Raw genomic sequence first — 25,106 nt, forward strand, 5'->3', positions numbered from 1 at the left:
AATACCCAGTGCAAGTATTAGGCTGGGTTCACACAACCTATTTTCAGACGTAATGGAGGCGTTTTACGCCTTGAATTACCCCTGAAAACACGGCTCAAATACATCGGCAAACATCTGCCCATTCATTTCAATGGGTTTGCCGATGTACTGTACCGACGACCTGTAATTTTACGCGTCGCTGTCAAAAGACGGCGCGTAAAATAACAGCCTCGTCAAAGAAGTGCAGGACACTTCTTGGGACGTAATTGGAGCCGTTTTTCATTAAATCCAATGAAGAACAGCTCCAAATTACGTCCGTAATTGACGCCTCGCAAAACGCAAGTACGAGCAATTACGTCTGAAATGCAGGAGCTGTTTTCTCCTGAAAACAGCTCCGTAATTTCAGCCGTGATTGACGTTATCGTGTGCCCATACCCTTAGGTATTATTACACTGGTTGTTTATTCCTAGCGCTACAGGGTATATGCAGATACACAGGCCTTGATTAGAGAAAAAATAAAGCAATAAGAAGATCTGCCAGAAGTGATTGTTTCCAGGCACCAAAACTTTTTTTCAACACTGCACAGTAATGCCCCATGCACACGAACGTGCATTTGCGGCCGCAATTCCCCCGAAAATCCACGGGAGAATTGCGGCCCCATTCATTCCTATGCCCTGGACCGCAGAAAGCACGGACATGTCTTATTACGGCCGTGTTCTGAGCTCCAGACTCATAGGAAATAATGCACGCGGCCATGTGCACGGCCCGCGATTTGCGGGCGGCTCGCGGGTGTCACAGTAAATCACGGCCGTGCACATGGCTACGGTCGTGTGCATGAGGCCTTAATATTGTAAAATGAAAACAGAATGGGTTGAGGTGTCTTGTCCAATTGGTCACAAACCTGGGTCTTGTTTAATCAAATCTAATCTGTAATTTCTCATACAGAATCTTTTATATCTGGAAAATTGTGGCGAGCAGAAGCCAAAATTTCACTTAGTGAAGAACACCGACTTTAACCTGTTACATAGAATGTATAAAACGGCTATTTTTAGGCAAAATAGACACACAGTTATGCAATAAATGCAAGGTCAATAAAACAGACTTAGCAGATTCTGGGAAGGGGTGATAGGACTTGTAAACTTGGTATAGTAGATGAATCCATTAGTATGTTTATTAGGATACATTTAGGACCTACCAATGGCACATCTACTATATTTGGCTGGGTTACTAATTACAAAACCTTGGTTAGAGGAAGCTCCACCCTCGTTGCAGGAATTTATAGTAAAGTAAATAGGTTAATAGGCCTTGAGAGGGGTATCCAACAGAAGAAAGGCACGGTTAGGAAATACAAAGAGGTGTTGGCCTGGTGACCTGACAAATTTGGACTGCTACCTATTTATACAGTATTACAAGACCAGAAACAGAAGGCTCAGCAAATAAGATGAGAACCATGAGTTAGATTAGGGCTACACTAAGACATTTTGTAGTGCTATTGATTGATTTTATCTCTTGAGTGACAGCTGCCGTCCAAAATATTTCATGCAACTCAATGTATTCATACGGACTGCAGCAGTAGCTCAATAATTACATAAATAAGTATCACTACAAAAATTCTCAGCGTCGCTCTGGCCTTAAAGGGAATGTGTCGCTAGAATATTTTTTTTTTTTTTTCTTCAGTTAAACAATTATTATTTAAGTAATTACACATTGTTTTAATTTTTTGAATTTTTTCACAAGTCAGGAAATATTATAAATTAGATACTAATTTATAACATTTTCATGTGCTGGGCACTAGAGGGAGCAGTTCCCAAAATTGCAGCATGGTCAATGTGGTAAAGCAACCTCATTGATTTATGCTGCAAATATGGGGTGGACACACTCTCTCTAGTGTCCTCACACAATCCCCCCTCCCTTCTTCTGGCTAGTGCCAGGAGAAGGAAGGGTTTGAATCTTCAAACCTTCTACACTGTGTGCCGCCATTTTCTGAGCGACTGCACAGTGTAGGAAGATTAGATACAGGGCTCAGCAGACAGTATCACACGAACATAATACACACATCACATACACGAACATAAATTACCTGCCGCCTCCGCTGGTCTACGCTCCTATTCCTTGCGCCTGAACATATGGCCGGAAGTCGCGGCCGGAAGTCGTCATCTGACTATCCGGCAGCGGCTTCCGGTCGACATGAAAATTGCGCTGGATTTCGCTCTGTGAACGAGCTCTGTTTTGTCTGTGTGGGAGTGGCGCATGCTTCTGAGAATGGAACGGCTCCCGTTTGCATTCTCTATGGGGTTGTATGTGTCGTATTCCATCTCTGTATGTGTCGTTAATCGACACATACAGAGATGAAAAAAAAATGGCAGCCCCCATAGAGAAGTAAAAGTAAGAACAATGTAAAAAGTAGAACATGAGAACACAAATGAATAAAATTTATGTTAATATCATATTAAAAGCAATATGATAAAAAAATAAAAATTTCATGACACTTTCCCTTTAAGCTGGCATTTTGCTTTCTTTGGTAAAAATGACAGTAAATAATTTGGCATTTTAGCTGTTTACCAAAACATATTGAATATACAGTTATATAATCAATATGGGCTTAAAGTGCAGACTCTCAGGTTTAATTTGAGGGTATTCACATCCTAATTTGAGGAAGGGTTTAGGAATTACAGCTCTTTAATATGTAGCTGCCTCTTTTTCAAGGGACCAAAGGTAATTGGACAATTATTTTAAAAGCAATTTAATTGGCTGCATGGGCTATTCCCTTGTTAATCCATCATCAATTATGCAGCTAAAAGGTCTGGAGTTGATTCCAGGTGTGGCATTTGCATTTGGTAGCTGTTGCTGTGAACCCACAACATGAGGTCAAAGGAGCTCTCAATGCAAGTGAAACACACCATTGTTAGGCTGAAAAAATATAAAGAAATCCATCAGAGAGATAGCACAAATGTTAGGAGTGGCCAAATCAACAGTTTGTTACATTATTGAAAAAAAACTGCACTGGTGATCTCCTGAACTCCAAAATGCCTGGACATCCACGGAAGACAACAGTGGTGGATGATCACAAAATCCTTTCCATGGTGAAGAAAAACCCCTTCACAACATCTTCATACCTCCCAACTATTGAATTTGGAAAAGTGGGACATTTAAGCCACACCCCTAACCACGCCCAATATCCTGCATAAACACATCAAATCACAGCCAGATCCTTCTTTAAATAACAAGCGCATATTCTCACTGCGGATCTCAAGACTGTATGGATATCACAGATATTATGGATCAGGTTATGTCTTCTTGGTGTTACTTTTCCTAACTTGCGTATAACATTTGCTCATCACGGCAGCAGCAGCTGCAGGACAAACCAAAAGTCTGAGAACAATGAAAGTCAAGAGGGAGACCCTATGGTGGATGACTTTTCAGCTGACAGGTAGCAGAGTTACATGAAGGGGAATTATTTTTCATTCATGTCTAGTTTCTATTGCAGCACAGGGAAGAAGACAGAAGTCACTGGAGGTAAGAAGTTTTTTATTCTTCATATTAGTAACTTAATTTTGTTTTGCAGGTTCCGCTGGACTGTTTGGACTGCGTCGTAGATTTGTTGGAGTACTGCGATGATCTATGTTTTTTTTTTAAATACAATTGTGAAAGAGGATTGTTTGGGGTGTTCTTATTTCAATAAAAAATATTTTCTTATGTCTCTGTGTCTTTTTAATACTTTATTAGCGCCTTAGTAATGGCGGTTGTCTAACCGCGTCCATTACTAAGGTGGGACTTGTTAGCCAATAAAAAGGCTGGAACTAACCCCCATTATTACCCTGTATGCAACGCCACCAGGGGTGCTGGGAAGAGCCGGATATGATCCAGTACCCGACCATCTGTAGTGAGGGGCGGGCAATGGGGTGACCGCAGGCTGTTATTATTAGGCTGGGAGAGGCCAGAAACAGTGGCCCTTCTCACCATGGTAATGCCAGGCTGCCGCTGTGTTGTATCTGGCTGGTTATAAAAATGGGGGGGGGGGGGACGCAATGTCGTTTTCTTAATTATTATTATTATTATTTTTTTTAAACGACGGTCCCCCCATTTTTCTTAACCAGCCAGATTCAACATAGCGGCAGCAGCCTAGTATTACCAGGGTGGGAAGTGCCACGGTTTTTGGCCCTTTCCTGCCTCATAATGGCAGCCTGCAGTCGCCCCAGTGCCCGCCCATCACTTCAGATGGTCGGGTACTGGATCATACATGGCTCTTCCCAGCACCCCTGGTGGCAGTGGGTACCGGGGTAATAATGGGGGTTAGTTGCAGCCTTTTTACTGGCTAACACTGATCCCCACCTTAGTAATGGATGCTGTCAGACAACTGTCATTACCAAGGTGCTATTAAAGTATAAAAAAAACGCAGACATAAGAAAATATTTTTTTATTGAAATAAGAACTCCCCCACACAACCCTCTTTCGCCATTTTATTTTAACAAAAAACGTAGATCATCGCAGTAGTCCAATGAATCTACGACGTAGTCCAAACAGTCCAGCAGAACCTGCAAAACAAAAAAATTAAGTTAGCAATATTTCCAAGGGGGGGCTGTGTGTAGATAGCGCCAGATACAGCCCCCCTGTAGATAGCGCCAGACACAGCCCCATGTAGATAGCGCCAGACAAGCACCCCTGTAGATAGCGCCAGACACAGCCCCGTGTAGATAGCACCAGACACAGCCCCCCTGTAGATAGCTCCACACACAGCCCCCTGTAGATAGCCCCCACACGGCCCCCTGTAGATAACTCCACACACGGCCCCCTGTAGATAGCTCCACACACAGCCCCCTGTAGATAGCTCCACACATAGACCCCTGTAGATAGCGCCACACACAGCCCCCTGTAGATAGCGCCACACACACAGCCCCCTGTAGATAGCTCCACACACCGCCCTCTGTAGATAGCGCCACACACAGCCTCCTGTAGATAGCTCCACACACGGCCCCCTGTAGATAATACCACACACAGCACCCCTGTAGATAGCTCCACACAGAGCCCCCCTGTAGATAGCTCCACACACGGCCCCCCTGTAGATAGTGCCACACACACCCCCTTGTAGATAGCGACACGCATGGCCCCCTGTAGATGGCTCCACACATGGCCCCCCTGTAGATAGCGACACACACAGCCCCCTGTAGACAGCGCCACACACAGCCCCCTGTAAATAGTGCCACACACAGCCCCCTGTAGATAGTGCCACACACAACCCCCTGTAGATAATACCACACACAGCCCCCTGTAGATAGCGCCACACACAGCCCCCATGTAGATCGCTCCACACACGGCCACCCAGTAGAGAGCTCCACACACGACCGCCCTGTAGAGAGCGCCACACACAGCCCCCCCTTGTAGATATTACCAAACACAGCCACCCTGTAGATAGCGCCACACACAGCCGCCCTGTAGATAGCGCCACACAGAGCCCCCTGTAGATAGCTTCATACACAGCCCCCTGTAGATAGCTCCACGCACAGCACCCCTGTAGATAGCGGCACTGTAAAGGATCTGCCAGGCACAGCTTCGGGTTTAACGCCCATAGATAATCAGTCTGCACCTGCTTCTATGTCTGTGAGACTGACTCCATCTTCCACCACTCAGGGTGGCAGGCTTAGGAGTGGGAGAACCTATCACAGCCTGGCCAGACGGAGCTAGCTCCCGCCCTCTGTCTATTTATACCTGCCTTTCCTGTTCCTCCTTTGCTTGTGATTCTTCTCGTTTGGTTTCCTGGCCCTGCTGCAGCTTCTTGTACTATTGTCCTTGCTTCATATTGACCCCGGCTTGCTGACTACTCTCCTGCTCTGCGTTTGGTACCTCGTACACTCCTGGTTTGACTCGGCTTGTTCACTACTCTCCTGCTCTGCGTTTGGCACCTCGTACTCTCCTGGTTTGACTCGGCTTGTTCACTTCTCTTGTTGCTCACGGTGTTGCCGTGGGCAACTGCCCCTTTCTCCCCCTAGCTCTGTGTACCCTTGTCTGTTTGTCTGTCGTGCACTTATTGAGCGTAGGGACCGTCGCCCAGTTGTACCCTGTCGCCTAGGGCGGGACGTTGTAAGTAGGCAGGGACTGAGTGGCGGGTAGATTAGGGCTCACTTGTCTGTCTCCCCACCCCCGTCATTACAGGAACGCACAACCCCCCTCTTGTACATAGTGCCACACAACCCCCTCCCCCTTATATTTTCTGCCACACAACCCCTCTCCCCCTTAAACTTTGCGCCACAAAACCCACCCCCGCCCCCTTTGTGCCTCAAAGCACACTACATCCTCTGTAAAACATGGTGGAGGCAGTGTGATGGCATGGGCATGCATGGCTGCCAAAGGCACTTGGCCACTAGTGTTTATTGATGATGTGACTGAAGACAGAAGCAGCCGGATGAATTCTGAAGTGTTCAGAGATATACTTTCTGCTCGGATTCAACCAAATGCAGCAAGGTTGATTGGACGTCACTTCACAGTACAGATGGACAATGACCCAAAACTTACTGCGAAAGCAACCCAGGAGGTTTTTTTTAAAGCAAAGAAGTGGAATATTCTGCAATGGCCAAGTCAATCACCAGATCTCAACCCGATCGAGCTGCATTTCAGTTGCTTAACGCAAAACTTAAGGCAGAAAGACCCACAAACAAGCAATAACTGAAGACAGGTGCAGTAAAGGCCTTGCAAATCATCACAAAGGAGGAAACCCAGTGTTTGGTGATGTCCATGGGTTCCAGACTTCAGGCAGTCATTGCCTGCAAAGGATTCTCTACAAAGTATTAAAAAAAAAACATTTTATTTATGGTAATGTAAATTTGTCCAATTACTTTTGAGGCCCTGAAATGAGGAGGCTGTGTAGAAAAATAGTTGCAATTTCTAAACGTTTCACAGGATATTTTTGTTCAACCCCTTCAATTAAACCTGAAAGTCTACACTTCAATTGTATCTCAGTTGTTTAATTTCAAATCCAATGTGGTGGCATGCAGAGCCCAAATCATGAAGATTGTGTCACTGTCAAAATAATTCTGGACCTAACTGTATAGACAGTATAAAAAATGCAGCAAAAACAGGGGTCAATGCATCATGTTTAAACATACCCTTGATGCCACTGGCACTATTATTGGTGTATAGCAGGGGTCTCAAACACGGGGCCTGCGGGCCTCATGCAGCCCCTGAGCCTATCATCTGCGGCCCGTGGGACACAGAGCCGCTAGTATAGGCTCTGCTCCGGGACTCTGTGGAATCCCCTGACATCGCTGTCCATATATGAGCAGCGATGTCTGGGGCTTTCCTAGAGCCGGAGTCCCGGGCAGAGCGCTAGTATAGGCTCTGCTCTGGAACTCTGGGGAAGCCTCTACTATCGCTGTCCATATATGGACAGCGATGTCTGGGGCTTCCCAGAGTCAGAGTCCCGGGCAGAGCGCTAGTATAGGCTCTGCTCCGAGACTCTGTGGAGTCCCCTGACATCACTGTCCATATATGGACAACGATGTCTGGGACTTTCCCAGAGCCGGAGTCCCGGACAAAGCGCTATTATAGGCTCTGCTCCAGGACTTTGGGGAAGCCTCTGACATTGCTGTCCATATATGGACAGCGATGTCTGGGGCTACCCCAGAGCCGTAGTCCCGGGCAGAGTGCTAGTATAAGCTCTGCTCCGGGACTCTGGGGAAACCTCTCACATCAGTGTCCATACATGGACAGCATTGTCAGGGGCTTCCCCAGAGCCGGAGTCCCAGAGCAGAGTGCTAGAAGGGCTCTGCCCGGGACTCCCACTCTGGGGTTGTCCCTGACATCACTGTGCATATATGGACAGTGATGTCAGGAGCAGAGCTGGAGCCCCAGGCAGAGTGTGCTAGTAGTGCTCTGCCTGGGACTCTGGCTCTGGGGTTTCCCCGACATCACTGCCCATATTTGGACAGTGATGTCAGGAGCAGAGCTGGAGTCCCAGTAAGAGCGCTACTAGAGCTCTGCCCGGGACCCCAACTCTGGGGTTGCCCCTGACATCTCTGGCCATATATGGACAGTGATGTCAGGAACAGTGCTGGAATCCCAGGCAAAGTGCTAGAAGCGGCTCTGCTCCGGGACTCCAGCTCTGTCATCACTGTCCATATATTGACACTGATGTCAGTGGCTTCCCCAGATTTCCAGAGCAGAGCCTATACTAGTGCTCTGCTCTGGGACACCGGCTCTGGGGTTGCCCCTGATATCACATTCCGGACCAGGAGGATCCTCTGACGTCACTGTCTATAGACAGTGACACCAGGGGCTCCTCTAGCAGAGAAATCCTCGGCCAAAGCGTCGGCAACGCTGTGGCTGGGGATTCCACTCCTAGAGGCAGACCCAATGGAGCTATCTACTGGGTATGTGTGTGTGTGGCACTATCTATAAGGGGTGTGTGTGGCATTATCTACAGAGGGCACTGTGGCAGTATGTACAGAGGGCACTGTGGCAGTATCTACAGAGGGCACTGTGGCATTATCTACAGAGGGCACTGTGTCGAAAAAAACAAAACACGTCGATACTTACCCCCTCACTTTTGTCTGCATGTAGTCCGGCCTACAGGGATTGGCTGCAGTGCTCACATGGGATAAAACGTCTTCAAGGAGAGCGTTCTGGGTAAGTGTGATTTTATTTTCTCTCCGGAATTGAGATTTTTAAGGCGTAATCGCTGCGATTAACTGACAAGCATAAATTGACATGCTGCGGAATTAAATTCCGGACCGCAGGTCAATTTGTTAACAATTATCTTGCGGTTTTTTTATGCAGCGTGGGCATGAGATTTTCTAAATCTCATCCACTTTGCTGCTATTGTAAATGCTCCAGAATTTCCGCACACAATTCCGTTGCGGATATTCCGCAGCATTTACGTTACCTGGGAACCCGGCCTTACGCACTGCAATCGTGGTGATTACCAGACAAAGCAGGTAAGTTCAGTTTTCTGGCAGATCAGACATTCGAGATCAACCTGCCTCACATAAATTTAGATTGATATTGGTCTGATAGGATAGAAATTTGAAATCTGTACAGTACATGTTACGGTGGTCACACACATTAAATAGCTCTCAGGCAAATGCTAATTTTTCCTATAAACATGCATGCTCAGCTTGGCCAACTGTGCCTGTTTAGTTCAATGGGGAGAGGGGAACAAGCCAACATGCCCGATCCTTCTTTCCTTGAGCCTCTGCTGTAAGGGGAGAGAAGGCCAAGTTCTGTTTTAATGTGCATTGGTAACTGGCCTAAACAGAGATTATACAGAGCTATAGCTGTAATTCTAAAGGAATGCGTTGAGCTGCATCCTTGTTAGGGTATGTTCACAGTTAACAAAATACGGCTGAAAATAAAGTTTTCAAGGGAAAACAGCTCCTAATTTTCAGCCGTTTTTTAATCTAGCGTTTTTCGCTGCGTTTTTTACGGACGTTTTTGGAGCTGTTTTTCTACTGAGTTAATGAAAATCGGCTCGAAAAACGCCTCAAGAAGTCACATGCACTTCTTTTTACGGAACGTCTTTTTACACACCGTTATTTTAAAATGAGGCGTAAAATAACGCCCGTCGGAACAGAACACCGTACTTCCCATTTAGATCAATGGGCAGATTTTTGTAGGCGTTTTGCTTCTGATTTTTCAGACGTTTTTCAGGAAGTTTACGGCCCGAAAAACGTCTGAAAATAGCCCGTGTGAACATACCCTCGGGGTGTATTCAGTTGTGGTTGAGGTTTTCCATGCATCAAATTGCAGTGCGCATACAGTTTTCGAATGCAGTTTTTTTAATGCGGTTTTAATTGCACCTTAACCGCAACATCTGAAAACACCCTAAGGCTATCTTCACACGGCGTTTTTTGCAGGAAGAAAATTCTGCCTCAAAATTCATTCTGGAATTGTCAGGCATATTTTGATCTGCCTGCACTCCATTTGACGCGTTTTTCGCCCACAGCCATTGAGCGCCGCAGGCAAAAAACGCAGCGAAATAATCTTTCTCTGCCTCCCATTGATGTCAATGGGAGGTCAGAGACGTAAACGCCCGAAGATAGGGCATGTCACTTCTTTTTCCCGCGAGAAGTTTTTCCCAAATCAATGGGAGGCCTTTTCGGCCGATTTTTGGCGTGTTTTCCGACGCGGGTTTCACGTCAAAAAACACATAAAAAACTCTGTGTGAACTGGCCCTAAGGATAGGAAATTCTATTGCGAGGATCCGTTAATAAAACTCACACTATATACTCTTCAGACGTTGCACGGTTGTCTTTGCACAAATGGACACTTTAAGATTTTACATAGTGAATTCTATGACTGATCGTTTATTGTTTGTCTTTATGTGGTGGAACTTGCATCCATCTATTGCCTATGGAAGCTCCGTTGCTTTTCGCGAAGAGTATTCTCACACGGCGTGGATTTGCATGATAATCCGTGGCAGAATTTAGAGCGTCAGCCTACAGGGATTTGCAGCTTCATCTGCCACAAATCCACACACAGAATAGCCCAATCCTCTTGTGGCAACCCAACTCTGTTTTAGTGCGGAATACGCACGTAAACCGTGTCAAGAAGTGACATGTCACTTCTATTCTCTGCCGTTTTAAATTGAACCCTGTATAAACAACGGGGCGGTTTCATATTTTAAATCAATAGGACGCTGTTAGTTTTATACAGAAATTATGTCGCGCGGAATACGCACGGTTTCCTCACCAAAATCTGCATAAAAATACGTCATGTGGTGGGGGCGGAGCTGGGGCAGCTGAGAGTTCAGGTTCGTTCGCTCTGCCTTTCCAAGGCTAGGGCCTCCCTAGCTAAATGCAGACGGCATTTCTACGAATTTAGTAATAAACCCGGTAAGACCCTGGCGCGGGCGCTTAGGAAAACCCGATCACGTACATATGTTCCTCATATCCAGGCTTCCCACAATAGGCATTTGCAACTTCCCCATGACATCTCGGAGGCCTTCCGGGCCTATTACCACTCCCTTTATAATCTTCCTCGGGCCTCTCCGTCCCCGGATGGGGGGAGCCAAATGGAGAAGATAGAGGAATACCTTCGGTCCTCAGGGACGAAATGTATCCCCCAGGAGGCTATTGCTGTTCTGGAGGCGCCTATTTCACCAGAGGAGTGGTCGTGGGCATTGAAGGACTCGCCGGCAGGGAAGGCGCCGGACCCTGAGGGCCTACCCTTGAAATACTATAAGGCCTGCTCAGACCTGCTCTCATGCCATTTCTTACATGCCTTCAACTCACTTACTGAGGGGAGCTCCCTCCCTCCAGACACGCTGAGGGCCTACATTACGGTGATACCCAAAGAGGGGAAGGATCCAAAGCTATCGCCCCATATCTTTGTTAAATGTAGATCTTAAGCTGTTTGCGAAGATTCTGGCCCATAGGATTACCCTCCTCCTACATAATGTGATACATCACGACCAGGTGGGCTTCATGCCTTTTAGGGAACTTCGGGATAATACCACAAGGGCAATTAACTTGATATACCAAGCGGCTGCCTTGGCCCTGCCCACGTTTTTTCTGTCCACGGATGCGTAGAAGGCCTTCGACAGGGTCAATTGGGACTTTATGCTGGCCACCCTGTGGCATATTGGACTGGGCACCCACATGATGCAATGGATTTCGAGCCTCTACTCCTCCCCTCGGCCCGGGTTAAGGTCAATGGTACTTTTCCTCCTCACTCGCTATCTCTAACGGCACGAGGCAGGGTTGTCCCTTGTCCCCCTTAATTTTCATTTTGTGCTTGGAGCCCTTCCTGTGCCAGGTTCGCTCCAATCCAGAAATAGCGGGTGTATCATTGGGAGGAAGGTCCCACAAGGTCGCAGCATATGCGGATGACCTGCTTTTCTTTCTCACCGCGCCCAGGATCTCTTTGCCCAATCTCATGGCAGAGATTAGTAGATACTCGAAATTGTCCAACTTCAAAATTAACTACCAGAAGTCGGAGGCTCTCAATGTCTCGTTGCCACAGTCTCTGGTGGAAGATCTGTCGGAGTCCTTCTCCTTTAAATGGGCTAGAGACTCACTCAAATATTTGGGGGTCCAGCTCTCCAGGGATCTATCTCGTCTTTATGCAGTTATCTACCCCCCTCCTTCAACATGTAAAGAGCGATTTGGATTCCTGGACGATGGGCACCTTTACCTGGGTCGGCAGGTGTGCAATATTTAAAATGAATATCCTGCAGAGGATCTTGTACATCTTCCAGGCCCTGCCGATACACATCCCTCGCACCTTCTTTCAAGCCCTGTTGTCCTTACTCCATAGATTTATATGGGTTGGGAAATCAGCCCGTATAGCCCGCTCCATGCTTTTCCTTGCTAGGTGTGAGGGCGGGGTTGGTCTTCCGGACTTTGTCTCCTATCACCAGGCCTTACACCTGTCACGAATTCTGGACTGGTTCAGACACACTGAGGTGAAACAGTGGGTGTCGATGGAACAGGCCTTTCTGGTGCTTCCGTTGTAGAAACTGCCATGGTTGGGGAAACACATCCCCCTATCGGCGTGGACACACCTGACTATTGGACCCACCTTGGCGGTTGCGTCCTGGCAGGACGTCTCCCCGTCTCCCTCCCCCTGTTTCCTATCCTGGGCAATCCCGCATTCCCTCCGGGGCGTGAAAAAGAGGTCCATTCTGGCAATGGTTGAGGGTGGATAAGGGACATGCTGCTCATTTCATACAAGGGGAGACTTACATAGTTACATAGTTACATAGTTAGTACGGCTGAAAAAAGACACATGTCCATCAAGTTCAACCAAGGGACGGGAAAAGGGAAATAAAAAATTTCTACACATAGGAGCTAATACTTTTTTGTTCTAGGAAATTATCTAACCCTTTTTTAAAGCCATCTAAGGTACCTGCTGTGACCAGCTCCTGCGGTAGGCTATTCCATAGATTCACAGTTCTCACAGTAAAGAAGGCTTGTCGCCTCTGCAGGTTGAACCTTTTTTTCTCCAGACGGAGGGAGTGCCCCCTTGTATTTTGAGGGGGTTTTACATGGAACAGGATTTCACCATATTTTTTGTATGTGCCATTAATATATTTATATAAATTAATCATGTCCCCCCTTAGTCATCTTTTTTCAAGGCTAAATAGGTTTAATTCCTTTAATCTTTCCTCATAACTTAAATTCTCCATGCCCCTAATTAGCTTCGTTGCTCTTCTTTTTATTTTTTCCAACTCCAGGGCATCCTTTCTATGAACTGGAGCCCAGAACTGAACTGCATATTCTAGATGAGGCCTCACTAATGCTTTGTAAAGTGGCAATATTACATCCCTGTCCCGCGAGTCCATGCCTCTTTTAATACACAACAATATCCTGCTGGCCTTTGAAGCAGCTGATTGACATTGCATGCAGTTATTTAGTTTATGATCTACAAGTACACCCAGATCCTTCTCAACAAGTGACTCCCCCAGTGTAGCTCCCCCTAGGACATATGATGCATGCAGGTTGTTGGTACCCAGATGCATAACTTTACATTTATCTACATTAAACTTCATCTGCCAAGTGGATGCCCAAACACTTAGTTTAAATCCGCTTGCAATTCATGAACATCTTCCATAGACTGAACTCTTATTACATAGCTTGGTGTCATCTGCAAAAATAGAAATAGTGCTATTAATCCCATCCTCTATATCATTAATAAATAAGTTGAATAATAGTGGTCCCAGCACTGAACCCTGGGGTATACCACTTATAACCGGGGACCATTCAGAGTAGAAGTCATTGACCACAACTCTCTGGATACGGTCCTTGAGCCAATTCTCAATCCAATTACAAACTATATTTTCTAAACCTATAGTCCTTAATTTACCCATTAGACGTCTATGAGGGACAGTGTCAAATGCCTTTGCAAAGTCCAAAAACACTATATCCACAGCGGCCCCTCTGTCTAGGCTTCTGCTCACCTCTTCATAAAAACAGATTAGGTTAGTTTGACAACTTCTGTCCTTAGTAAAACCGTGCTGGCTGTCACTTATAACGCTATTTATTGTCACATAATCCTGTATATAGTCCCTCAATAGCCCCTCAAACATTTTCCCCACGATGGATGTTAAGCTTACTGGTCTATAATTACCCGGGGAAGACCTAGAGCCCTTTTTGAAAATAGGCACCACATTTGCCATGCGCCAGTCCCTTGGCACTATTCCAGTCACTAGAGATTCTCTGAATATTATGAAAAGGGGGACAGAAATAACCGAACTAAGCTCTTTAAGAATTCTAGGGTGTATCCCATCTGGTCCCGGGGCCTTGTGCACATTTATTTTATTTAATTTAGCTTGGACCATATCTACATTCATCCAATTCAGTATATTAACTGATATATTAACAGCACTGGCACCGGCTACATCAGCTGCTCTTTCTTCAGTTGTATATACTGAGCTAAAGAACCCATTTAGTAACTCTGCCTTCTCTTGATCCCCTGTGACCAACTCCCTATTACCACTATCTAGGGGTCCTACATGTTCAGACCTTGGCTTTTTAGCATTTATATACTTGAATAATTTTTTGGCATTTGTTTTACTATCCTTGGCCACCCGCCTTTAATTTTGTATTTTTGCTGATTTTATTACCTTTTTACAGATTTTATTAAGCTCTTTATAATTTACAAAGTCTACAGCTGTACCCTCAGATTTGTATTTTTCAAATGCCCTTTTTTTGTCATGTATTGCCCCTTTCACAGAAGGTGTAAGCCATGTGGGGTTTAATTTTAGTCGTTTATACTTGTTACCTATAGGAATAAATTTTGCACTATAATAACCCAAAGTAGATTTGAAAATTTCCCATTTATCATTTGTCCCATTATTTGACATTAGTTCTTCCCAGTCTATATCCTGAATTGCAGCCTTCATCCTGGGGAAATTGGCTTTCTTAAAATTAAATGTTTTTGCCCTCCCAGCCTGTGTTTGTTGCTATATTGTGATCACTGTTACCGAGGTTTTCACGAACATTGACGTTCCCAACAAGCTCTGCATTATTAGATGTTAGCATCTCTGACAGACCCTCATCACTTTACCTCCTGGCAGGTCACTCAATTGAGACATTTTCTCATGTCCTTGTTTAACCCTTCGGAATATACGCGGGATAGTTCCCTTTTCGAGCTTCTTTGTACAGACACGGGCACGTTACGGCACTCTCTGTCCAGACGTCAAGGGCTTCACCAGAAGCGGTGTCCCCAGCTAGAGCGCTTTTGTGGCTCTGGCCAGGGATTCAGTATTGTAGCTCCTGAAATCACTGTCCATATATGGACGGTGATGTCAGGGGCTTTTCCAGAGTTGGAGTGAATGAGACCACTTTATTCACATTGACTGTTTGCAGCATGCTTACTGCTATGCTTTGCCATGAGGCCAACAAGAGTTCCGTGCACTCAAAAACCTATATTGACTTGTCTCCTAATACTGCTGATTATCATCCGTACCCGGTGAGCTTTCTTTACTTATATTTATAAGGATACTAGTTACATTTCCTGACAAGAATGAAATTTCAAAATGTATTTATTTAAAATAATTATTATAAAAAATATGGCAAAGTATTTTTCAGTTTTTATTCAAGATATTGTGTTAATACGGTTTTATCTATTTTATCTCTGAATCTGTGTAGCCTACCTGGTCTGGATTCCGAATTGAGGGACAGCTGTCACAAACATCGCCTACACCATCACCATCTGTGTCCTTTTGGTCAGTATTAGGTACTGTTTTACAGTTGTCCACAGCATTTTTAATTTCTGAAAGCAAGCAAAAAAATAAAATATGCGGTTTACGTTATGATAGACAGAATACAGTAAATATAGCAGGATACTATATAGAGAAAACTTAAACGCACTCTATTTATTGCTCTTTTATTTTACATCTTTATATCTAAGAACGAAAATATGATTTAAATAGAAAGTGTCACCTAGAATTTTTTTTATTGTTTTTATTTTTTAGTCTATCTTCGTATGCCTCAGATTTCATATGGAGGCTTCTGTATTATTATTTTTTTAGGCAGATTCCCTTGGAATCTGATAGAAAAAAAAATGTTGACATGCTCAATCGGACACCCATATAAATATTGCTTCTAGAGGAGAATATTTCTGTAAACACCTAGTCCGATAGAGGCTGTACGACAGCTTAAGGAAGCTGTACAGCTTCATACTAAGCCCTCTGTCAGCGTGCATGACCAAAAATATTCTAATTCTATAATATTTTCTAATCTGTTTTTATTTTATGATTGTGTATATTGTTTATCTTGCCTGAGCTACTGCTTTGAGCTGTGAACAGCAGTTTAGAGATTTGCTCTATAGCAGACACCTGGACATTAGAGACATTAATAAAAAAAAAATGACCTGTTGACTTCTATAAGCGAGCATTGTGGTTATGCTCTGTAACCTGCAGAGTTCACTGTGCAGGGCGAAGGAAAAAGTGAGCTGTCCTCATCACCTATTCACAATGGTGTAATCCTGTGTTTTCTCACTTCAGCTTTAGGCCCCTTGCACACGTCCGTCGGCTGTTATACGGCCGCTAATGACGGATCCGTGAAACATGGACCACACACGGATGGCTTCTGGGGTGTGTGGCCAGGCAGCCCTGCTGTTTTCAGTTCCCTTATATCCATGGGTAAGATAGATGAACTTTTTGTGCTTTATATGTACATCATACATCTGTAATGGCATTTGCTGCTATTTAAGAGCCATGTGTTACATCTTTTATATAAGTATACCTTTAATGTTACAATTGCACAATTATAGTACATGTAACATAGCACAGCACATTTGATGGTGAATGGCAATTTGTATCTTAAAGAGGCTCTGTCACCAGATTTTCAAATCCCTATCTCCTATTGCAGGTGATCGGCGCTGCAATGTAGATAACAGTAACGTTTTTCTTTTTCAAAAACGAGCATTTTTGGCCAAGTTATGAGCATTTTTATATTTATGCAAATGAGCCTTTCTTATGGACAACTGGGTGTGTTTTCTCTTATTTCCAACTGGGCGTGTATTGTGTTCGTTACATCTGGGTGTGTTTATTTGTTTTACTAGCTGGTCGTTGTGAATGGAAGTGTATGATGCTGACGAATCAGCATCATCCACTTTTCTTCGTTACCACCCAGCTTCCGGCAGTTCACAGACACACGGCAAATTTTTATTGTTGCAGATCAGCAATTTAGAAACCAATTTTCAGTTCTTCATTTTAGTTTTTTCCTCCCTGTCTTCCAAATACCATACGTTTTTTATTTTTCCGTTGATATAGCCGTGTGTGGCCTTTTTTTTGCGAGACGAGTTATAGTTTTTCATGGCACCATGTAATGTACCATAGAATGTACTGAGAAACTGAAAAAAAATTATTTGTGGTGTGAAATGGTCCCAAAAAAAAGCAATTCCGCCATAGTTTTTAAGGTTTCGTTTTTATGGCGTCCATAATGCAGTAAAAACGACATGTTAACTTTATTCTACGGGTTGATATGATTATGATGATACCAAATTTATATATATATTTTGGTTTATTACATTTACAAAGCAAAAATAATTTGTTTAAACAAATATGCTTTGTGTCGCCACATTCTGCGGGCCATAACTTTTTTTTTCTGTTGATTGACTGGTATGAGAGCTTGTTTTTTGTGTGGCGAGCGTAATATCCTTATTGGTACCATTTTGGCATAAATGTGACTTTTTGATCATTTTTTTTCCCATTTTTTTGGGGCGCTAAGGTGACCAAAAAAACAGCAATTCTGGCGTTTTTATTATTATTTTATTTACAGTATTCACTGTGCAAAAAACTTTATTTAACTGTTTTTATATTTTTTTTCTAAGTCTGCTTAGGAGATCGCTTGCAGTAATATACTGCAATACTAATATATTGCAGTATATCGTGATTTTGACAGGCTCCTATTAAGCCCTGCCTCTGGCAGGACTTAATAAGAGCACAAAGAAGGCACACCTCGGGGCCTTCATCAGGCACCCAGGCTGCCATGACAACCATTGGTACCCCCCGCGATCGCATTGCAGGGGACGCGATGGTCAGTCAAAGGGGGCCGCCCCCCCTTTCTAATGCATTGGATGCTGTTGACCGTGGCATCTAAGGGTTTAAATGGGAGGAAGTGATCTTTGATTCCGGCTGTTGCAGTGAGGTGTCGGCTGTGTTGTGGGAAAAAGAGTAAGGCTGGGTTCACACGACCTATTTTCAGGCGTAAACGAGGCGTATTATGCCTCGATTTACGCCTGAAAATAGGGCTACAATATGTCGGCAAACATCTGCCCATTCATTTGAATGGGTTTGCCGACATACTGTGCAGACGTCCTGTCATTTACGCGTCGTCGTTTGACAGCTGTTAAACGTTGACGTGTAAATTGACTGCCTCGGCAAAGAAGTGCAGGACACTTCTTTGCAACGTAATTTGAGCCATTGAAGTCAATGAAGAGCAGCTCAATAATTACGAGCGTCACAGACGCCTCGCATAATGTGAGGAGGCGCTTTTACGTCTGAAACGAGGCAGCTGTTTTCTCCTGAAAACAGTCTGTCTTTTCAAACGTAAAAGCCTCTCATCGTGTGCACATACCCTAAGAGGTTATAGGAGTACTGCATAGCTGTAGTCTGGAAAGTGTAAGGGTATGTTCACACGCACTGTTTTCAGAAGTAATTCGGGCGTTTTACGCCTCGAATTACGCCTGAAAAAACAGCTCCATTATGCTTACAAACATCTGCCCATTGCTTTCAATGGGTTTTACGGTGTTCTGTTCCCACGAGGTGTTATTTTACGCGTTTAGCTTAAAAATTGCATGCAAAATCTGCAGTAAAGGCCTAAGGGCATGCCCCCACGTGGCGGATTTCCTCCGCAACTGTCCGCATCAATGCCGCACCTAATCCGGGTTGCGGATTACGGCTGCGGATCTGCCCAAAATGTGCAGTAAATTGATGCGGACTAGCTGCTGCGGACTGCGGAAAAAGTGCTTCCCTTCTCTCTATCAGTGCAGGATAGAGAGAAGGGACAGCACTTTCCCTAGTGAAAGTAAACTAATTTCATACTTACCGGCCGTTGTCTTGGTGACGCGTCCCTCTTTCGGCATCCAGCCCTACCTCCCTGGATGACGCGGCAGTCCATGTGACCGCTGCAGCCTGTGATTGGCTGCAGCCGTCACTTAGACTGAAACGTCATCCTGGGAAGCCGGACTGGAGACAGAAGCAGGGAGTTCTCGGTAAGTATGAACTTCTATTTTTTTTACAGGTTGCTGTATATTGGGATCGGTAGTCACTATCCAGGGTGCAGAAACAGTTACTGCCGATCGATCGCTTAACTCTTTCAGCACCCTGAACAGTGACTATTTACTGACGTCTCCTAGCAACGCTCCCGTAATTCCGGGAGCCCCATTGACTTCCTCAGTCTGGCTGTAGACCTAGAAATACATAGGTCCAGCCAGAATGAAGAAATGTCATGTTAAAAAAGCAAGACGCATCCGCAGCACACATAACATGTGCATGACAGCTGCGGACTTCATTGCGGAATTTAGAATCTCCATTGAAGTCAATGGAGAAATTCCGCCATGAGTCCGCAACCAGTCCGCCACTGCTCCGCAACAGACAGAGCATGCTGCGGACACCAAATTCCGCTCCGCAGCCTATGCTCTGCAGCGGAATTTTACGCATCGTCTAAACGAACACTTTTAAATTTAAGTGGAATTCAATGGAGAAACGGCTCCGCTGCGGATTAACGCTGCGGAGTGTCCGCAGCGGAATTCAAGTGAAATTCTGCCACGTGTGAACCCAGCCTTAGGGGGCAGTTGGCAAAACTGTTCTGTGTTGTCCGTAAGGCCATGTTCACACAGCACATGTTCAGGCTGAAAAAATATTTAGCTTATTTTGTGGTGTATTTTCAAAGCTTTTTTTGAATTATCATTAGAAAAAATAGCCTGTACAACGCTGCAAGAACGAACATGTCACTTCTTTTTTTAGTAAGCGTCTTTTTTACCAGTGTTTTTTTAATTTGGCAGAGTAAAAATATGCCTCAGATGAACTACACAGAGTATTTCCTATTGAAATCAATAGAATGCTGTTTTGCAGGCATATTTTCAAGTGTATATCGAAGTATAATACAAGCTTTTTACGCTCCGAAGTACACCTGAAAAAATGCTGTGTGAACATGGTCAACTACGCTATTGTTTCTGTGAAAAAAAAGAAAACTTTATAGGACAGAAACAAACTGAAACTGAAGCATTACCATTGAAATCAATGCAAACTAAAGCTATCGTTTCCATTTGGCTTTCCGTTTATCGGTTCCTCTGACGGAAAGGTTGAACGGAACCCGAATGCTGATGTAAACATGCCCTTAGTTCAAAATAGTTTCTAATCTGCTTTACAACATATTTTAACCATTTGTGCTATACATATCAGTTTGTAAAAGTGGAGTGAAAAGTGGGACTGCCTCACTGCTTGGCCAGGATTTAGACAGAATTATGACACTCAAGTTCTTAAAAAATGATTTAAAAAAATCACATATCAATCCAAACACTCTAGCATAGAAAAAGTCATTTTAGCCAGTGTGAAAGTTAATAACAGTGATGTATGTTATGACAGATTTATCAAAGAAGAAACATGCAGTCATACATTTGTTGCAACAATGTCAATAAAGTAGTCTGGTCTTAAAGACAAGTAATAACTGAAGCATACTGTCTCCATCCATGTCATCATCGCAGACATCTCCCTTTCCATCCCGGTCAGTATCTTTCTGATCATCATTCTTGATGTTGCGACAATTATCACAGGCATCACCAAAGTTGTCCTGATCTCCGTTTCTTTGATCCACATTAGGAATATAGACACAGTTATCCTGCATCAGAAAGGTTTTTTTTTTTACAACCAGTACACACTTGTAAATACATAGAATCTTTTACTAAAATGAAAGCTCAGACTTTCAAGTTACTAGAGTTGCTAGAGTCATTCATTATACCTCTAAATGGGTCTACTACCAATATTTGGTAGAGGAACCCATAAAAAAATAATTCCCTGTTGGGGTGCTCCTACTTTTATTTAATTGAAGCTCGTTATGGAATGGGAAAACATTCCATAATTCTAAGACTTGGTTCACACCTGTGCTGGTGTTACTGGTGTTCTGTTCCGTCAGCACCGGTTCCATTGTACCACAGACACCACCAGTGGCCGTCAGAACCCGTTGACTTGAATGAATTCCATCAAGGGCCTGTGGTTTTACAGGAAATAATAGCGCATCATGCTGCACTTTTGTTTCCGGTATTTTCAACCGGATTTGCGACGGAGGCCCATAATGGAGCCTCCAACGCAGATATGAACGAGGACTAATCCCTCGGATCCAACCAAGATATATGACTTCCTTACCTACTTCCATATCAAGCTTCTTTGAACAGGCTGAGACCAGTTTGCCATCCCTGCTGTAAAAATGACAGTTTATGCAAAAGGCACTTAACAGCTCCGTGTGTCATCACCATATGATGCACGGCTGCGTGATTTTCGCGTAGCCGCCATCATTATGACACTCTGTTTGTATGTTTGTAAACAGAAAAGCACGTGGTGCTTTTCTGTTTTCAATCATACTTCTTACTGATATTGCGTGAACCACGCGCATCCCACGGAAGTGCTTACGTGGGCTGCGCGTGATTTTCACGCACCCATTGACTTCAATGGGTGCGTGATGCGCGAACAGTGCAGAAATATAGGTCATGTTGTGCGTTTCACGGAGCGGACACACGCTGCGTGAAAATCACGGACTGTCTGCACGGCCCCATAGGCTAACATAGGTTTGTGCGACGCGCATGAAAATCACTCGCGTTGCACGGACGTATTACACGTTCGTGTAAATCCTCCCTTAAATGGACAATTAGATTTGTGTATTCACTGAAATGCACATACTATGAAGTACTGTATATATTATAACATAGACTAACATTAATTTTCCTTTATTTATCCTATTATTTTACATGCAATACAAATACAAACCTGTAGATTTGGGATACCATCACCATCAGCATCATCGTCACAGGCATCACCAATTCCATCTCTATCAGCATCTTCCTGACCAGAATTAGGTACTGTCACACAATTGTCCTGAAAGAAAGGCGCAAAACATCAGCCCATAAAAATTGGAGTTGTAGGCTAATGATTACCACACTAAATCTATAGAATTACATGAGACATAGACCAACTATCTAAGAAAGCAAACTAGACAATGAATATTTCGATTATATTCTCTACATACTATATAATTCATCCTAAAACATGAGTCCAAAAAGACACACTTTAATCCATATGAATTAAAAAAACTTTTATCACAATCAATAAACAAATCCATAAAGAGGACATGTAAGGTGTAGCCGGTGTCCGCCTTTAAAAATGACTGTTTTCCTGGGACTAATGTACATTTGTTTGGGACTGTTTAATATGTGATTTGCTGTAGAGATGCAGTGGAGCTGCAGTGGTGCTGAATTGTATTGCCCTTTATTGCTGCACTGTTTTGCACTGTATATGTGCTATGGTTGTCTGGTGTTGTGTGTTGGTGCTGCCACTAGATGGAATCAGCTGTTACATTAAAGGGGTTATCCAGGATGTGCACATTTTTTATTAAGGGCTGGAAATTCAATAAATAAATAAAAAAAGCAATACTTACCTATCCTTGATCCCGGCGATCCAGCGCTGACGCCCCGGCACTCCCTGTAGTTGTTTACATGCATGTAGCATGAGTCTGCTGCAGCCAATCAGAGGGCTCAGGGGCCATATGTGGTATTTCTCTCATTATGCCATAAATATGATTTGTCACCAGTGAGTTCAGCTGAGCCCTCTGATTGGCTGCAGCAGTTATATGCTACATGCATGTAAACAAACACCGGGAGTGCCACCGAAGCGTCAGGGGGCAAGGATAGGTAAGTATTGCTTTTTTTTTGTTTTTTTTTAATTTCATTTACAGTCCCTAATAAAAAAAAAATATATCCCAGATAAACCCTTTAACTGTTGCATCAGCGATATAAAAGGGCTGGCAACAGGAAGAGGAGAGCCGAGTGTGGTATAAACCACATATAGTGGCAGGAGATCCTGCTGCTTCTAGGAGTAGTGTGTTTGCTGAGAGAAGTGGCGGGCGCCGCATCACACAGACTTAAGAGTTGTAGCGTCCATGGCCACAGGCCGTCGGGTTTATTCACCTCCCGACGCCCGCAGCCATGGATCCGTGAGCTCTGGTCCCCATCTCCTTCCTAGGAGACGCCAATGCTCACTTCCGCTCCGGTCTGCTGTGTCCCATAGTGCCAGCACGCGCACAAGAGGAAATCATCATCATCAACTGCCCATGATTTCTTGGTTTATAAGAAGGCCCCAGCCCTTCTGATCCTTGCCTGAGCGTTGTTAGTTTTCCCAAGTCTGTCTTGCAAATGGTCCCTTAGTGTTTCCCTTTCCAGTTGTTACCCGTGCCCTGTTACCTGTTCCTGTATCCCGAGCTGTTCTTGTTCCTGTGCCTACTAGTGTCGGAGTCGTGTCACTTCCTGTGTCATCTGCCACGTCCAGAGAAATCTGCCATGTCCTGTGTCATCTGCCACGTCCAGAGGAATTCACCACGTCTGGCGCAACCTGCGGCACCTGTGTCATCCGCCACGTTTAGCGTTATTTGCTGTACCCACCTCCATCAGTGTCAGAGCTGCGGCCACTGTCTGGACTATCCAGGTACCCTTGTGTGGGACATTGTATTGCTGGTGTTCCCTGTTGTTCCCTGAGACGTTGACGACACAAGCCGTGCTGACCGAGATGATTGACAAAACCAACTCCTCCTGTCGGTGAACGCCATAGCCCATCGGCTGCTTGCTCCAACCACAGTCGTCACCGCACCCATTCATGCTGTTCCTCCTGCTACACTTCCTGTCTGTACCAGTACCAATCCCCTGTGCTTCCTGCCACTACCTCCATGCTATGACGGAGATTCGAGGTCCCGCAGGGGATTTTGGAATCAGAGCCAGATCCACTTCAGACTACATGCCAGGTCCTTCTCTTCGGATTACGTCAGGATCGCCTTCATCATCTCTCTCCTTACTGGCAAAGCCCTGGCATGGGCTAATCCTCTGTGGGAACATCAGGGACCAGAGACCAGTGACTTGCAGTGCTTCTTACGGACCTTCCACTCGATCTTTGAGCAACCTGGGAGAGTTTGTTTGGCTGCTTCATCTCTACTGACCCTACACCAGGGAGACCTCTCCATGGGCGAATATCCTATTCAGTTCTATATTCTGGCTGCTGAGTTGACCTGGAATAATGAGCCTTTGATGGCCACATTCTGGCAGGGACTGTCTTCAGGGATTAAGGACCAGCTGGTTGCCCGCGATCTGCCATCTACCCTGGACGATCTTATCCTACTCACCTTCCGGGTTGACATGAGGATCCGGGAGCGTTCCCAAGAGGTTCTCCGGGAGAGAGAACTTCCTAGGCTGGATTCTACTTTCCAGCAATCCTCCCCAGTAGTCCCACCAGAGGAACTTGTGCAGAGTAACCAAGCCAAGTTGTCTATCCAGGAGAGACAGTGCAGACGCACTTCTTGAGTTTGTCTGTATTGCGGCCTCGGAGGCCATATTGTGCGTCCGTGTCCCCAGAGGCCAGAGAGACCCCATTGCCTAGGATTGTTTGGAGAGACAACCGTAGGTGGAACGGTACCTAATAGAGCATTCTGTTTCAAACTGACTATTCCTGTGACCCTAGTATCCGGCAAGAGGACGCATCGGGTTTCTGCCTATCTTGACTCTGAGTCTGCGGCAAACTTCATTCAAAAGGAGCTATTGGATCATCTTCAGTTGCCCACAGTCACAGTTCCCCTGGAGACATCTTTGGCTGTTGCCTCGGTGAATGGACTGCCTCTGCCAGAATCTATCGTTTCTAAAACCAAGCCGTTGAAGCTCCAGGTTGGAGTCCTTCATTCTGAACTGATTTCTTTCCTTGTTTTGCCCAAGGCCATCAATCCTGTTCTACTGGACCTGTCCTGGACTGGAATTCTGGAGAGGTTCTACAATGGGGCTCCAAGTGCCTTGGTCGTTGTCTGTTGCAGATCCATCCTATCCAACCTCCTCTGCCTCAGTCATTGGCGTGACTCCCCCCCCCCCCCGTTTGCTCAGTTTGCAGATGTTTTCAGCAAAAGGGAGGCTGAGACGCTGCCTCCACATCAGACTTATGACTG

The 25,106-nt window shown here is 44.8% G+C and overlaps 1 protein-coding gene across 1 annotated transcript in view; it reads right to left on the bottom strand.

The window, feature by feature from the left end:
* The window catches only part of COMP (cartilage oligomeric matrix protein), a 188,456-nt gene that overhangs the window by 56,729 nt on the left and 106,621 nt on the right, over positions 1-25,106 (bottom strand). Inside the window, exons 9-11 of the mRNA XM_075854768.1 lie at positions 21,902-22,009; positions 20,600-20,759; positions 15,566-15,684 (exon numbers count right to left, since the gene is read on the bottom strand). Of these exons, the coding sequence (XP_075710883.1) occupies positions 15,566-15,684; positions 20,600-20,759; positions 21,902-22,009 (387 nt within the window). The remainder of the gene's footprint in view (positions 1-15,565; positions 15,685-20,599; positions 20,760-21,901; positions 22,010-25,106) is intronic.

Source organism: Rhinoderma darwinii, chromosome 1 (assembly GCF_050947455.1).
Source record: "Rhinoderma darwinii isolate aRhiDar2 chromosome 1, aRhiDar2.hap1, whole genome shotgun sequence".
Lineage (NCBI taxonomy): Eukaryota > Metazoa > Chordata > Amphibia > Anura > Rhinodermatidae > Rhinoderma > Rhinoderma darwinii.